The following is a 16,642-nucleotide window of genomic DNA, read 5'->3' as shown; positions in this document are numbered from 1 at the left end:
AAGTTGCAAAAAAATTATATTCTAATGTACAGTGCATTCGGAAAGTATTCAGACCCCTTGACTTTTTTCACAATTTGTTACGTTGCAGCCTTATTCTAAAATGTATTAAATTATTTTATTCCTCATAAATCTACAAACAATACCCCATAACGACAGAGTGAAAACATGTTTTTTGTAATTTTAGCTAAGTATTCAGACCCTTTGTTATGAGACTTCAAATTGAGATTCGGTGCATCCTGTTTCCATTGATCATCCTTGAGATGTTTCTACAATTTGATTGGAGTCCACCTGTGGTAAATTCAATTGATTGTACATGATTTGAAATGGCACATACCTGTCTATACAGTGCCTTGCAAAAGTATTCATCCCCCTTGGCGTTTTTCCTATTTTGTTGCATTACAACCTGTAATTGAAATTGATTTTTATTTGGATTTCATGTAATGGACATACACAAAATAGTCCAAATTGGTGAAGTGAAATGAAAAAAATAACTTGTTTCAAAAAAATAAATAAATAAAAGGAAAAGTGGTGCGTGCATATGTATTCACCCCCTTTGCTTTGAAGCCCCTAAATAAGATCTGGTGCAACCAATTACCTTCAGAAGTCACATAATTAGTTAGATTGCACACAGGGGGACTTTATTTAAGTGTCACATAATCTGTCAAATGATCTCAGTATATATACACCTGTTCTGAAAGGCCCCAGAGTCTGCACCACCACTAAGCAAGGGACACCACCAAGCAAGCGGCACATGAACACCAAGGAGCTCTCCAGGTCAGGGACAAAGGTGTAGAGAAGAACTGATCAGGGTTGGGTTGTAAAAAATATCAGAAACTTTGAACATCCCACGAAGCACCATTAAATACATTATTCAAAAATGGAAAGAATATGGCACCACAACAAACCTGCCAAGAGAGGGCCGCCCACCAAAACTCACGGACCAGACAAGGAGGGAATTAATCAGAAAGGCAAAAAAGAGACTGAAGATAAACCTGAATGAGCTGCAAAGCTCCACAGCAGAGATTGGAGTATCTGTCCATAGGACCACTTTAAGCCATACACTCCACAGAGCTGGGTATTTATTTTTAACAAGGCAAGTCAGTTAAGAACAAATTCTTATTTTCAATGACAACCTAGGAACAGCGGGTTAACTGTCATGTTCAGGGGCAGAACGACAGATTTTTTACCTTGTCAGCTCGGGGATTCAAACTTGCAACTTTTCGGTTACTAGTCCAACACTCTAACCACTAGGCTACCTGCCACCCCTGCAGGGTTTACGGAAGAGTGGCCAGAAATAAGCCATTGCTTAAAGAAAAAAAAGAAGCAAACACATTTTGGTGTGTTTCACAATAAAGATATTTTGCATCTTTAAAGTGGTAGGCATGTGCAAATCAAATGATACAAACCCCCCAAAAATCTATTTTAATTCCAGGTTGTAAGGCAACAAAATAGGAAAAATGCCAAGGTGGGTGAATACTTTCACAAGCCACTGTATAAGGTCCCACAGTTGACAGTGCATGTCAGAGCAAAATCCAAGCCATGAGGTTGAAGGAATTGGCCGTAGATCTCCGAGACAGGATTGTGTCGAGGCACAGATCTGGGGAAGGGTAACAAAATATTTCTGCAACATTGAAAGTACAAGAACACAGTGGCCTCTATCATTCTTAAATGGAAAAAGTTTGGCACCATCAAGACTCTTCCTAGAGCTGGCCACCTGGCCAAACTTAGCAATCGGGGGAGAATGGCCTTGGTCAGGGAGATGACCAAGAACCCGATGGTCACTCTGACATAGCTCCAGAGTTCCTCTGTGGAGATGGGAGAACCTTCCAGAAGGATAGCCATCTCTGCAGCACTACACCAATCAGGCCTTTATGGTAGAGAGGCCAGACGGAAGCCACTCCTCAGTAAAAGGCACGACAGCCCACTTGGAGTTTTGCAAAAGGCACCTAAAGGACTCTCAGACCATGAGAAACAAGATTATCTGGTCTGATGAAGCCAACATTGAACTCTTTGGCCTGAATGCCAAGCGTCACATCTGGAGGAAACCTGGCACCATCCCTACAGTGAAGCATGGTTGTGGCAGCATCATGCTGTGGGGATGTTTTTCAGCAGCAGGGACTGGGAGACCAGTCAGGACCAAAGGAAAGATGAATGGAGCAAAGTACAGAGAGATCCTTGATGAAAACCTGCTCCAAAGCGCTCAGGACCTCATACAGGGGCAATGGTTCACCTTCTATCAGGACAATGACCCTAATCACACAGCCAAGACAACATAGGAGTGGCTTTGGGACAAGTCTCTGAATGTCCTTGAGTTCCCCAGGCAGAGCCCAGAGCTGAACCCGATTGAACCTCTCTGGAGAGACCTGAAAATTGCTGTGCAGCAATGCTCCCCATCCAACCTGATCTGCAGAGAAGTATAGGACAACCTCCCCAAATACAGGTGTGCTAAGCTTGTAGCATCATACCCAAGAAGACTCGCGGCTGTAATTGCTGCCAAAGGTGTTTCAAAAAAGTACTGAGTGAAGGGGCTGAATACTTATGTAAATGTGATATTTCAGTTTTTATTTTTATACATTTGCAAAAATGTAACTTTTTTTTACTGATATGAAGAAAAAAACTATTTCATCCATTTTAGAATGAGGCTGGTAACTAGGAATGCACGATATATCGGTAAGCATACCGTAATCGGACGATATTAGCTAAAAATGCCAACATCGGCCCGATGTCTAGTTTAACGGCGATGTGCAAAACCGATGTCAAAGCTAACGTGCATACCAATATAGCGTAGGTAGATGACATAATGCCACAAAAATATAGCGCTACACGTGCAACACAGTATTCCTAGCCTAGCCCACAATGTCTGCTGTGTGGATCGAGCAGTCAACAAGTCGAGCAGTCATTTGAAAGAGTAATTAATAATGGAATTCATTGCCCTTGACAATCAACCGTTCTCTGTCATGGATGATGTTGGCTTTCGCCAACCGGTAGAGCACCGGTACACTCTACCAAGTAGGCACTATCTTTCAGATGTTGCCCTACCGGAGTTGCACAGTATTGAAACTCACAATCATGAGCTACTTGCTATGGGCGTCACTGCTATTAGCTTCAGGACTGACATTTCGCCCAGTGATGTCAGCCCCATGAGCATTATGAGTCTGACAGCACAGTGGGTCGACGAGGATTTTGTACTGAGGAAAGCCGTATTGCATGCTCAAGAATGTGCTGGTTCTCATACCGCTGCTGCCATTTCAATGGCATTTGAGAACATGTTTGAAACTTGGAAACATGAGCACCCCTAGCTCCATTCCAACAACTGACTCGAGAAATAAGCTCAACTGCGTCTGCAGCAGACGTGACACCCTGTCATGTTATTGAAACGCCTGATCAACAAAAATGCCAACACAGACCGTCGGGTTAACTTGGATAAGTACTTTACTAGAGGCTGTGAACAAGCAATTCGGTGGCATTCTCTCTGAGCCAATACTGTTTGTCCACCATGCTCGATGCTAGGTACAAGGACCGCTACTTCGATGCAGACAAGAAACAGGGTTTACGTGAAATGTTAGACACAGCTGGACAAGATGGAAACGGACACAGTGACAGTGCGCTGCGAGGAAGAGAGGCCACGGACAGACAGAGTTGAAACTTCACTGCTTGTCATGTATGATGAAATCCTGGTTGAGACTGAACAAATGAACAACGAAACAGCACAGCAAGTAAGTGAAATAAATAGGTTTTGATTATGTTTTACTGGTAATGGGGACATAAGTAAATGCCAACAAATAACTTTTTGGTGTGTGTGTGTGTGTGTGTGTGTTTCAACTATATAACTGTACTATTATGCTTAAAAGGCTGCTAAAATTCAAAATAATGGTTATCGGTATCAGCATAATTTTTTTTTTGGCAAGGAAAATATTGGATATCAGTATCAGCCAAAAACGTTAAAAAAATGTCCCTAGCTGTAACATAACAAAATGTGGAAAAAGGCAAGGGGTCTGAATCCTTTCCGAATGCACTGTACGGTATATCGAAACATTTAGAAAATTTGATCCTGATTTCACAAGTTTGCACCTTTATTTATAGAAAGACTCATAGATGCCTCTACTAATGATCGTACTATTGTGCTCAAAACATGCAATTGTAAAGTCTAAGAGGACTGGATATCTTCTGACCTGGGTACCAAAGTGTTCAGAAAGAGTAATTGGTGAGTGCAGTAAGAGTTCTTATTGGCTCAACAGAGTTATTGGTGGGTGAAGTGAAACGTTAGCGTCCTGATTGGCTAAACTGAGTGATTGGCAGGTCGACTGACCTGTGGCCGTGGGTGTCCTGTGACAAGACAAGTGAGTTCAAGGGTCTCTCCCTCCCGGATTGTGTACACCCTCTCTGCGTGGCGCTCCTCCTCAACATTACAGGCGTGGCCCGAGTGGACGATGCGAACCGTAGGGGGTGCTGTAGAGGACAAACAGAACAGTTAGTACATCTCAATCATTACAAGAAGAAAGTCAAAGCTGCAACGTTCAGATTAATTCACACAATTCACATTGGAAATCCTATAACGTATAACTGGGGAATTACAATTTTGTGAATATTTTGAGTAAAAAAACTGTGTGAAGAATTGAGAGAAGAGACATTTTATTTATTTCTATGTACTTCTCCTCAGCTTTTTGGATAACATTGTACTGTGTATCTGTATCCCTTCTCTCTCTTTAATTTTACAAACCTGGGTAAATCTGAATCGATCCAGACGCCATCTGGATGAGCTCAGAGACAGGGTATCAGAGTCAGGAGGTAACAGAATCGTGAGAGTAGTGCTGAGACACACACACACACACACACACACACACACACACACACACACACACACACACACACACACACACACACACACACACACACACACACACACTAGAGTTGTGCAACTGACTAGGTATCCCCTTTCCCCTTTTCCTAACACACACACAGACACTTCCCCCATTGATTTCTGCCCATTTAATGCAATAATCACCCAAATTGGCCCTCTTATCATACACACAATGTAATATCTGTGAGGTCTTTGGCCTGATTTTCACAGTCATGGGTTCTGCTTTGTTTTGAGGATGATGGTTCAAATGAACAGCATCTGCAGGTATCATGCCTATTAATCTATATTTGATAGCATTGCAGGTAGTCTGTCCTCATTAAACATCAAAACACCTAAAGCAAACGTCTAAATCCAACAACCCAGAAGCACGCAGAATCGCTTTTAGTGGAAACAGTTTGGAAACACGAGAGTTTCTATTTGACAAATTGAGGTATGTTTATGCCCGTTTCGTTCCATTTGCTTCCGAAGGGTTTTTCAACAGAATCGGCACAATGAAGACACCCCTGATCACATGCAAACACAGTTCACTTGCATAGCAGCCACATACAAACAGCTTGCTGCATATATAATTCCTACTCGCACCTATGTATGCCCTCTCCTCCTCACACCTTTTCCCTTCGCTTGTGGACTTCAGTCCACAACACATCAGCTGTCTGTTACCAGACAAAAAAAACTTCCCAAGCCAAACCTTCATGTCATGACTGCTAACTGCTACACACAGTCTACATTGTTTTCATGTCATAGTCAACACATCTACTAGAACAAACGCTTTAGTAAACTCGCTACAATCCTACAGTACAGTGTACAGTCAGCAGCAAGTAGTTAAGCAGTTACACTTGTGGGCCCCGGTAGCAATAAATTAATAAAACCAAACGCTTACCTTGTGTTGGATAGCCATAGCCAGCTAGCTAACATAGCATCCCTCTCTGTTTGAGCAGGGTGTTTGAGTAGTCTAAATGAGCTAGCTGCATTCCATGCTAGCTAAGTAATACTGTATCTAGAATCTCTTTCTCTTTCTGTCTCTCTCTCTCCTTAATTTTGGAAGAAATTAATTTGTTCAAAACTGTTCAATTGTCTTTCTCTCTTTTTGAGTCAGCTACTCACCACCGTTTATGCACTGCAGTGCTAGCTAGCTGTAGGTTATGCTTTCAGAACTAGATTCATTCTCTGATACTTTGATTGGGTGGACAACATGTCAGTTCATGCTGTCATAATTAAATCAAATAAAATGTTATTAGTCACATGTGCCGAATACAACAGGTGTAGACCTTACAGTGAAATGCTTACTTAAGAGCCCCTAACCAACAGTGCAGTTTTAAAAAATATGGATACGAATAAGAGTAACAAGTAATTAAAGCAGCAGCAGCAGTAAAAAATAACAATATCTACAGGTGGCGGTGCTGGTACAGAGTCAATGTGCGGTGGCATTGGTTAGTTGAGGTAGTATGTACATGTAGGTAGAGTTAATTAAAAGTGACTATGCATAGATGACAACAGAGAGTGGCAGTGGTGTGGGATGCAAATAGTCTTGCTAGCCATTTGACTAGATGTTCAGGAGTCTTTTGGCTTGGGAGTAGAAGCTGTTTAGAAGCCTCTTGGACCTAGACTTGGTGCTCCGGTACCGCTTGCCGTGCGGTAGCAGAGAGAACAGTCCATGACTAGGGTGGCTGGAGTCTTTGAACATTTTTAGGGCCTTCCTCTGACACGGCCTGGTATAGAGGTCCTGGATGGCAGGAAGCTTGGCCCCAGTGATGTACTGGGCCATTCGCACTACCCTCTGTAGTGCCTTGCGGTCAGAGGCCAAGCAGTTGCCATACCAGGGTTAGAGTCCCGCTCCTTGAAAGCGTCAGCTCTAGCCTTTAGCTCAGTGCGGATGCTGTCTGTAATCCATGGCTTCTGGTTGGGGTATGTACGTACGGTCAGATTTGGTGTACTCCTCAATGCCATTGGAGGAATCCCAGAACATATTCCAGTCTGTGCTAGCAAAACAGTCCTGTAGCTTAGCATCTGCTTCATCTGATCACTTTTTCATTGATCTAGTCACTGGTGCTTCCTGCTTTAATTTTTGCTTGTAAGCAGGAATCAGGAGGATAGAATTATGGTCAGATTTTCCAAATTACTGTGTAACTTTATGGAAGGGGGTGAGAACCATGAGCCCTCCTCGGTTTTCTATTGAAGTCAATGTACCCAGAGGAGGACAGAAACTAGATATCCTCTGGCTACACCATGGTGCTACCCTACAGAGTGCTACTGGGGTTGTGGTAGAACTTCATTGCAAAACAGTGTGTTTTAATCATTATTTGATGATGTGAACATATCTAGTATTGTTTTATCTAAAAAGGATAACTTTTTTTGTTTCACTATTTTTATTTTTATGAAATTCACTGAGGAGGATAGTCCTCCCCTTCCTCATCTGAGGAGCCTCCACTGCTTTACAGTTAATTGTCCCTCTCTGCAGTAGGTCTAACTAACCCAGTTGTAACTCTACTACTCTAAAGAGCACGCTCGCAGCTGTCCATCCTCATGTGATTACAGCACAGGTGTTGTTGTTTTTCTCTCTCTTCCTTACGCTCAGCCGGGCATGTTGATGGTGATGAAGAATGATGCTGCCCATGGTTCACCCCCGCGTAGAGAGACAAATATACAAATATATATGAGAAAGAGACCGAAGCAGTGTGGGGGGGACAGATCAGGTCAAAAGCTCATGTCTGGGCTTTTGGATGGGAGCCTGGGGATGCACGCAAGGCCCACTGGGGCGTGAATGATGGGGTCGGATGAATTTGACCGCTAGAGGCTGATCATAGGTCAGTATGTGTTTCTCCCTCGAATGGTTAAGTTTAGGATGTGGAAGGTTAGCTGGGCCCAGATCTGGGTAAAAGAAGCTTCAGGGCCAGGGCATGAGTAGTGAACAAGACTAGGGTAAAAGCTAAAATTGGTTATAATCAGACAGGAAAATACAGTTCCTTTTACTGCATCAGTGTGGTTTCCTGCTCCAGAACACTCAGTAGACTCAGACAACCTAAAGCAGAGATTCACGTTGGGCCCTAGATCGCTTCGTTCTCACAACACACTAATGAGACTAAGCGAGTCTGCTAGACGCTAACCCGCTAGACGCTAGCCTGCTACACGCTAACCACACACCCTCCTCTTACTGCACTACTGTGACTGTTCCCTCACTGTCTCCTTCTACTCAGCTTGTTAGCGTAATGCCCTTAAACAGAATTTAGCTCACTAATTGCTACATAGATTTATTAAATAACACTGAGATTGATGCTAACAGGAAATGCTAACAAGTCATCCACATGGACAGAGCCTGCAGTGGGTCTCTCCATTAGGAGATGAATCTGCCAGCAGTGTATTCCAGAGAATTGAAAGCCCTGGCTGAGTAGAGAAACGCTTCACACATGGCTGCCACTTAAAACAAAAGGCTTAGGAGAAGACCCTGGGGCGCCAGGCAACATGGTGCTAATGCAATTTACTCCAATAAGCCAGTTATTCTACAACATGCTATCAGTCCTGAGATGAGCACAGAGTTGGGAGAGAAAACTAGAAAAACACCCGTTATGAATTATCCTCACTGATGCAGCAAGAGCACGCACGCACACGCACACACACACACACAAACATACAAACACAGCCGCGCACACACCCAAAGGTGACACACATTAACAAATACAAAACTCACGTCTCTCTCTCTCTCTCTCTCTCTCTCTCTCTCTCTCTCTCTCTCTCTCTCTCTCATGCTGTTATGTCAGAAACCCACCCTCCCCCATCCTCTGAGCTCTGAGACATGTAGCGTAGACTAACTAACTAGATACAGTATGTGGGTAGACTAACTTGATACATAGAGTATGTGGGTAGACTAACTAGATACAGTATGTGGGTAGACTAACTAACTAGATACAGTATGTGAGTAGACTAACTATACACAGTATGTGTTTAGAATAACTAACTACACTGCTCAAAAAAATAAAGGGAACACTTAAACAACACAATGTAACTCCAAGTCAATCGCACTTCTGTGAAATCAAACTGTCCACTTAGGAAGCATCACTGATTGACAATAAATGTCACATGCTGTTGTGCAAATGGAATAGACAACAGGTGGAAATTATAGGCAATTAGCAAGACACCCCCAATAAAGGAGTGGTTCTGCATGTGGTGACCACAGACCACTTCTCAGTTCCTATGCTTCCTGGCTGATGTTTTGGTCACTTTTGAATGCTGGCGGTGCTTTCACTCTAGTGGTAGCATGAGACGGAGTCTACAACCCACACAAGTGGCTCAGGTAGTGCAGCTCATCCAGGATGGCACATCAATGCGAGCTGTGGCAAGAAGGTTTGCTGTGTCTGTCAGCGTAGTGTCCAGAGCATGGAGGCGCTACCAGGAGACAGGCCAGTACATCAGGAGATGTGGAGGAGGCCGTAGGAGGGCAACAACCCAGCAGCAGGACCGCTACCTCCGCCTTTGTGCAAGGAGGAGCAGGAGGAGCACTGCCAGAGCCCTGCAAAATGACCTCCAGCAGGCCACAAACGTGCATGTGTCTGCTCAAACGGTCAGAAACAGACTCCATGAGGGTGGTATGAGGGCCCGACGTCCACAGGTGGGGGTTGTGCTTACAGCCCAACACCGTGCAGGACGTTTGGCATTTGCCAGAGAACACCAAGATTGGCAAATTGGCGCCCTGTGCTCTTCACAGATGAAAGCAGGTTCACACTGAGCACATGTGACAGACGTGACAGAGTCTGGAGACGCCGTGGAGAACGTTCTGCTGCCTGCAACATCCTCCAGCATGACCGGTTTGGCGGTGGGTCAGTCATGGTGTGGGGTGGCATTTCTTTTGGGGGCCGCACAGCCCTCCATGTGCTCGCCAGAAGTAGCCTGACTGCCATTAGGTACCGAGATGAGATCCTCAGACCCCTTGTGAGACCATATGCTGGTGCAGTTGTCCCTGGGTTCCTCTTAATGCAAGACAATGCTAGACCTCATGTGGCTGGAGTGTGTCAGCAGTTCCTGCAAGAGGAAGGCATTGATGCTATGGACTGGCCCGCCCGTTCCCCAGACCTGAATCCAATTGAGCACATCTGGGACATCATGTCTCGCTCCATCCACCAACGCCACGTTGCACCACAGACTGTCCAGGAGTTGGCGGATGCTTTAGTCTAGGTCTGGGAGGAGATCCCTCAGGAGACCATCCGCCACCTCATCAGGAGCATGCCCAGGCGTTGTAGGGAGGTCATACAGGCACGTGGAGGCCACACACACTACTGAGCCTCATTTTGACTTGTTTTAAGGACATTACATCAAAGTTGGATCAGCCTGTAGTGTGGTTTTCCACTTTAATTTTGAGTGTGACTCCAAATCCAGACCTCCATGGGTTGATAAATTGGATTTCCATTGATTATTTTTGTGTGATTTTGTTGTCAGCACATTCAACTATGTAAAGAAAAAAGCATTTAATAAGATTATTTCATTCATTCAGATCTAGGATGTGTTATTTTAGTGTTCCCTTTATTCTTTTGAGCAGTGCATATACAGTATGTGGGTAGACTAACTAGATACATACAGTATGTGGGTAGACTAACGAGATACAGTATGTGGGTTGACTAACTAGATACATACAGTATGTGGGTAGACTAACGAGATACAGTATGTGGGTTGACTAACTAGATACATACAGTATGTGGGTAGACTAACTAGATACAGTATGTGGGTAGACTAACTAACTAGATACAGTATGTGGGTAGACTAACGAGATGCAGTATGTGGGTAGACTAACTAGATACATACAGTATGTGGGTAGACTAACTAGATACATACAGTATGTGGGTAGACTAACGAGATACAGTATGTGGGTAGACTAACTAGATACATACAGTATGTGGATTAGACTAACTAGATACATACAGTATGTGGGTAGACTAACGAGATACAGTATGTGAGTAGAATAACTAACTATAAACAGACTAACTAGATGCAGTATGAGAGTTGACTAACTAGCTAGATACAGTATGTAGGAAGACTAATTAGATACAGTATGTGTTTAGAATAACTAACTAGATACAGCATGTGTGTAGAATAACTAACTAGATACAGTAAGTGGGTATACTAACTAGATGCAGTATGTGGGTAGACCAACTAACTAGATGCAGGATGTGAGTTGACTAACTAGATACAGTATGTGAGTTGACTAACTAGATGCAGTAAGTGGGTATACTAACTAGATGCAGTATGTGGGTAGACTAAATAACTAGATACAGTATGTGGGTAGACTAAATAACTAGATACAGTATGTGGGTAGACTAAATAACTAGATACATTATGTGGGTAGACTAAATAACTAGATACAGTTTGTGGGTAGACCAACACACTAGATACAGTATGTGGGTAGACTAACTAACTAGATACCGTATGTGGGTAGACTAACTAGATAGATACAGAATGTAGGTAGAATAACTAGATACAGTATGTGGGTAGACTAAATAACTAGATACAGTATGTGTGTAGACTAACTAGATACAGTATGTGGGTAGACTAACTAACTAGATACAGAATGTGAGTAGACAAACTAGATAGATACAGTATGTAGGTAGAATAACTAGATACAGTATGTGGGTAGACTAACTAACCAGATACAGTATGTAGGTAGAATAACTAGATACAGTATGTGAGTAGACTAACTAACCAGATACAGTATGTGGGTAGACTAACTAGATACAGTATGTAGGTAGACTAACTAGATACAGTATGTGAGTAGACTAACTAGATACAGTATGTGGGTAGACTAACTAACCAGATACAGTATGTGGGTAGATTAACTAACTAGATACAGTATATGGGTGGACTAACTACATACAGTATGTAGGGACTACAGAAACCCTAGACCCACTCCAATTTGCATACCGCCCCAACAGATCCACATATGATGCAATCTCTATTGCACTCAACACTGACCTTTCCCACCTAGACAAAAGGAACACCAACGTGAGAATGCTATTCATTGACTACAGTTCAGCGTTCAACACCAAAGTGCCCACAAAGCTCCTCACTAAGCTAAGGACCCTGGGGCTAAACATCTCCCTCTGCAACTGGATCCTGGACTTCCTGACAGGCAGTCCCCAGGTAGTAATGGTGTGTTAGTGATGGCTGTATAACAGTCTGATGGCCTTGAGATAGAAGCTGTTTTTTAGTCTCTCAGTCCCAGCTTTGATGCACCTGTACTGACCTTGCCTTCTGGATGGTAGCAGGGTGAACAGGCAGTTGCGCAGGTGGTTGTTGTCCTTAACTTCTATGGGCTAGGTGGGACGCTAGCGTCCCACCCGCGGTACACGCTATCAACAGCCAGTGAAATAGCATGGCACGAAATACAAAACAGCAAAAATCTAATAATTTCATTTTCTCAAACAATCAACAATTTTACACCATTTTAAAGATAAACTTCTCATTAACCTGATATGGATAGGGGGCAGTATTTTCACGGCCGGATGAAAAAACGTACCTGATTTAATCTGGTTACTACTCTTGCCCAGAAACGAGAATATGCATATTATTAGTAGATTTGGATAGAAAACACTCTGAAGTTTCTAAAACTGTTTGAATGGTGTCTGTGAGTATAACAGAACTCATATGGCAGGCAAAAATCTGAGAACAAGTCAACCAGGAAGTGGAGGATCTGAGAATTGTAGTTCTTCTTTCTAGTTAGTCCCTTTCGAAACTACAGTATCTGTGGTGTTACGTTGCACTTTCTAAGGCTTCCATTGGCTGTCTAAAGCCTTCAGAAAGTGGTTTGAGCCTTCTCCTGTCACTGGGCAGAGTATAGGAGCTCAGATACTGAGTGGTCTGCCTGGCAACAAAGGGATTGGATATGCGCGGTCCCGCGAGCTCGCTGTTTTTTCTTTTTCTCCTTGAATGAATACGCTATTGTCCGGTTGGAATATTATCGCAAGTTTACGTTAAAAATACGATAAAAATTGATTTTAAACAGCGTTTGACATTCTTCTAAGTACGGTAATGGAACATTTTGACTTTTTGTGTCTCGAATTGCACTCGCGCGTTAGCCTTTGGATAGTGACCTGAACACACGAACAAAACGGAGGGATTTGGACATAACTATGGATTATTTCGAACAAAAACAACATTTATTGTGGAAGTAGCAGTCCTGGGAGTGCATTCTGATGAAGATCAGCAAAGGTAAGAGCATATTTCTAAAACTAATTCTGAGTTTAGGTTTCGACGAACTTGGCGGGCCGTGATGGCGAGCTATGTACTCAAAATATAAAAAAATGTGCTTTCTCCGTAAAGGTATTTTAAAATCTGACACAGCGGTTGCATAAAGGAGTTCTGTATCTATAATTCTTAAAATAATTGTTATGTATTTTGTCAACATTTATGATGAGTATTTTTGTAAATTCACCGGATGTTTTTGGTGGGAATACATTTTCTGAACATCATGCGCCAATGTAAAATGCTGTTTTTGGATATAAATATGAACTTGATTGAACAAAACATACATGAATTGTGTAACATAATGTCCTAGGAGTGTCATCTGATGAAGATCGTCAAAGGTTAGTGCTTCATTTAGCTGTGTTTGTGGTTTTTGTGACATATATGCTTGCTTGGAAAATGGCTGTGTGGTTATTTTGGTCTATGTACTCTCCTAACATAATCTAATGTTGTGCTTTCGCTGTAAAGCCTTTTTGAAATCGGACAATGTGGTTGGATTAAGGAGAAGTGTATCTTTAAAATGGTGTAAAATAGTCGTGTGTTTGAGAAATTGAAATTATTGGATTTTCGAGGTTTTTGTATTTCGCGCCACGCTGTTCCATTGGATATTGGCTAGGCGTTCCGCTAATCTAACCACATTGTCCGATTTCAAAAAGGCTTCACGGCGAAAGCATAAAATTAGATTATGTTATGACATAAACTTCACAAGAAAAACCACACAGCCATTTTCCAAGCAAGGACATGCATCACAAAAACCTAAAATACAGCTAAAATATTCACTAACCTTTGATCTTCATCAGATGGCACTCATAGGACTTCATGTTACACAATACATGTATGTTTAGCTCGATAAAGTTCATATTTATATCCAAAAAACCCATTTTACATTGGTGCGTGATGTTCAGAAAATGTATTCCCACCAAAAACTTCCGGTGAATGAGCAAATCAATTTATAAAAATACTCATAAACGTTGATAAAATGTACAACAGTTATTGAAAGAATTATAGATATACTTCTCCTTAATGCAACCGCTGTGTCAGATTTTAAAATAGCTTTACAGAGAAAGCACATTTTTCAATATTCTGAGTACATAGCTCAACCATCAAAGCAAGCTATACAGATACCCGCCAAGTTCTGGGGTCAACTAAACTCAGAATTAGTATTATAAATATTCTCTTACCTTTGCTGATCTTCGTCAGAATGCACTCCCAGGACTCCTACTTCCACAAGAAATGTTATTTTTGTTCGAAATACTCCATATTTATGTCCAAATACCTCCGTTTTGTTCGTGCGTTCAGATCACTATCCAAAGGCATAACACGCGAGTGTAAATCCAGACAAGAAAAGTCAAATAGTTCCATTACCGTTCGTAGAAACATGTCAAACATTGTTTACAACGTTTGACATGTAGGATAGGATTTTTCTCAGGTTTTTTCCTGCCATATGAGTTCTGTTATACTCACAGACATCATTCAAACAGTTTTAGAAACTTCAGAGTGTTCTCTATACAAATATACTAATAGTATGCAAATATCTGACTCTGGGCCCGAGTATTAGGCAGTTTACTCTGGGCACGCTTTTCATCCGAATATGAAAATACTGCCCCCTATAGCTTAAAAAGTTAATATTCTTTTTGGCCTTCCTGAGACATTGGGTGCTGTCGTTGTCCTGGAAGGCAGGTATTTTGCTCCCGGTGATGCGTTGTGCAGACCACACCACCCTCTGGAGAGCCCTTTACAGTTGGCACTATGCATTGGGGCAGGTAGCGTTCTCCTGACATCTGCCAAACCCAGATTCGTCCATCAGACTGCCAGATGGTGAAGCGTGATTCATTACTCCAGAGAACGCCTTTCCAATGCTCCAGAGTCCAATGGTGGTGCTTTACACCACTCCAGCCGACGCTTGGCATTGCATATGGTGATGTTAGGCTTGTGTGCGGCTGCTCGGAGATGGAAACCATATTTTATGAAGCTCCTGACAAACAGTTATTGTGCTGACGTTGCTTCCAGAGGAAGTTTGGAACTTGGTAGTAAGTGTTGCAACCGAGGACAGACAATTTTTACCCGCTACGCCAGGCCTGGGCAATTCCAGTCCTCGGGGACCTGATTGTTGTCACACTTTTCCCCCATCCCTAGCAAACTGATATAAACTAATTGCATTTTTAACTGAAGATCATGATTAGTTGATTATTGGAGTCGGGTGTGTTAGCTGGGGTTGGGGCAAAAGTGTGACACCAATCAGGCCCCCGAGGACTGGAGTTGCCCAGGCCTGTGCTACGCACTTCAGCACTCGGCGATCCCACTCTGTGAGCTTGTGTGGCCTACCACTTCATGGCTGAGCCGTTGTTGCGCCTAGACATTTCCACTTCTCAATAACAACACTTACAGTTGACCGGGGCAGCTTTGCTCAGAAATTTGACAAACTGACTTGTTGGAAAGGTGTCATCCTATGACGGTGCCACACTGAAAGTCACTGAGCTCTTCAGTAAGGCCATTCTAATACCAATGCATGTCTATGGAGATTGCATGGATGTGTGCTTGATTTTATACACCTGTCAGCAAGGAGTGTGGCTGAAATAGCCGAATCCACTAATTTGAAGGGGTGTCCACATACTTTTGTATATATAGTGTACGTAGGGTAGACTAACAAACTAACCATGTACAGTAGCCTATGTAGGGTAGAATAACTTTGCACAGTAACCTATGTACTGTAGGGTATATGGAGTAGCAGTCACATTGAGGCTAACTCCTCTAGTATTTAGGGTAAGCTGTGTTTCTCTCAGGTTGTTATATCAGAATTCCCCCACACACACACACACACACACACACACACTCAGTCCCCTGTGGTGTGGTGCTATAAATGGAAGCGGGCTGGGAGCAGGGGGAGTAGGAGGAACAGGATCAGTAGCAGGAACAGGGGGAACAGAAGGAGTAGGAGGAACATGGGGAACAGCAGAAGTAGGAGGGACAGGAGGAGTAGGAGCAGGAGGGACAGGTGGAGTAGGAGGAACAGGAGGAGCAGGAGGAACAGGAGTAGGAGGAACATGAGGAGTAGGAGGAGCAGGTGGAGCAAGAGCAGTAGGAGGAACAGGAGGAACAGGAGGAAAATGATGAGCAGGAGGAACAGGAGGAAAAGGAGGGAAATGATGAGCAGGAGGAGTAGGAGGAACAGGAGGAGCAGGAGTAGAAGGAGGAACAGAAGGAGCAAGAGTTGTAGGAACAGGTGGAGCAAGAGGAATAGGAGGAGCAGGAGTAGTAGGAGGAACAGGAGGAGCAGGAGTAGAAGGAGGAACAGAAGGAGCAAGAGTTGTAGGAACAGGTGGAGCAAGAGGAATAGGAGGAGCAGGAGTAGTAGGAGGAACAGCAGGAAAGGCAGGAAAATGATGAGTAGGAGGAGTAGAAGGAACAGAAGGAAAAGGAGGAAAAAGATGAGCAGGAGGAAAAGGATGAGCAGGAGGAACAGGGGGAACAGGAGGAGCAGAAGGAACAGGAGGAGTAGAAGGAGTAGGGGTAGGAGGGACAGGTGGAGTAGGAGGAACAGGAGGAGTAGGAGGAGCA

General features: G+C 43.2%; 1 protein-coding gene across 2 annotated transcripts in view; it reads right to left on the bottom strand.

Annotated features, from left to right (window-relative positions):
* The window catches only part of LOC115169440 (MAM domain-containing glycosylphosphatidylinositol anchor protein 2), a 345,934-nt gene that overhangs the window by 213,724 nt on the left and 115,568 nt on the right, over window positions 1–16,642 (bottom strand). For both annotated transcript variants that reach the window (XM_029725099.1, XM_029725179.1), the window contains exon 2: window positions 4,310–4,449. In XM_029725099.1, coding sequence (XP_029580959.1) covers window positions 4,310–4,449 — 140 coding nt within the window. The remainder of the gene's footprint in view (window positions 1–4,309; window positions 4,450–16,642) is intronic.

This window comes from Salmo trutta, chromosome 1 (assembly GCF_901001165.1).
Source record: "Salmo trutta chromosome 1, fSalTru1.1, whole genome shotgun sequence".
Lineage (NCBI taxonomy): Eukaryota > Metazoa > Chordata > Actinopteri > Salmoniformes > Salmonidae > Salmo > Salmo trutta.
Note: the sequence above shows the minus strand (reverse complement) of the source record. Positions and strands in the feature narration are given on the sequence as shown.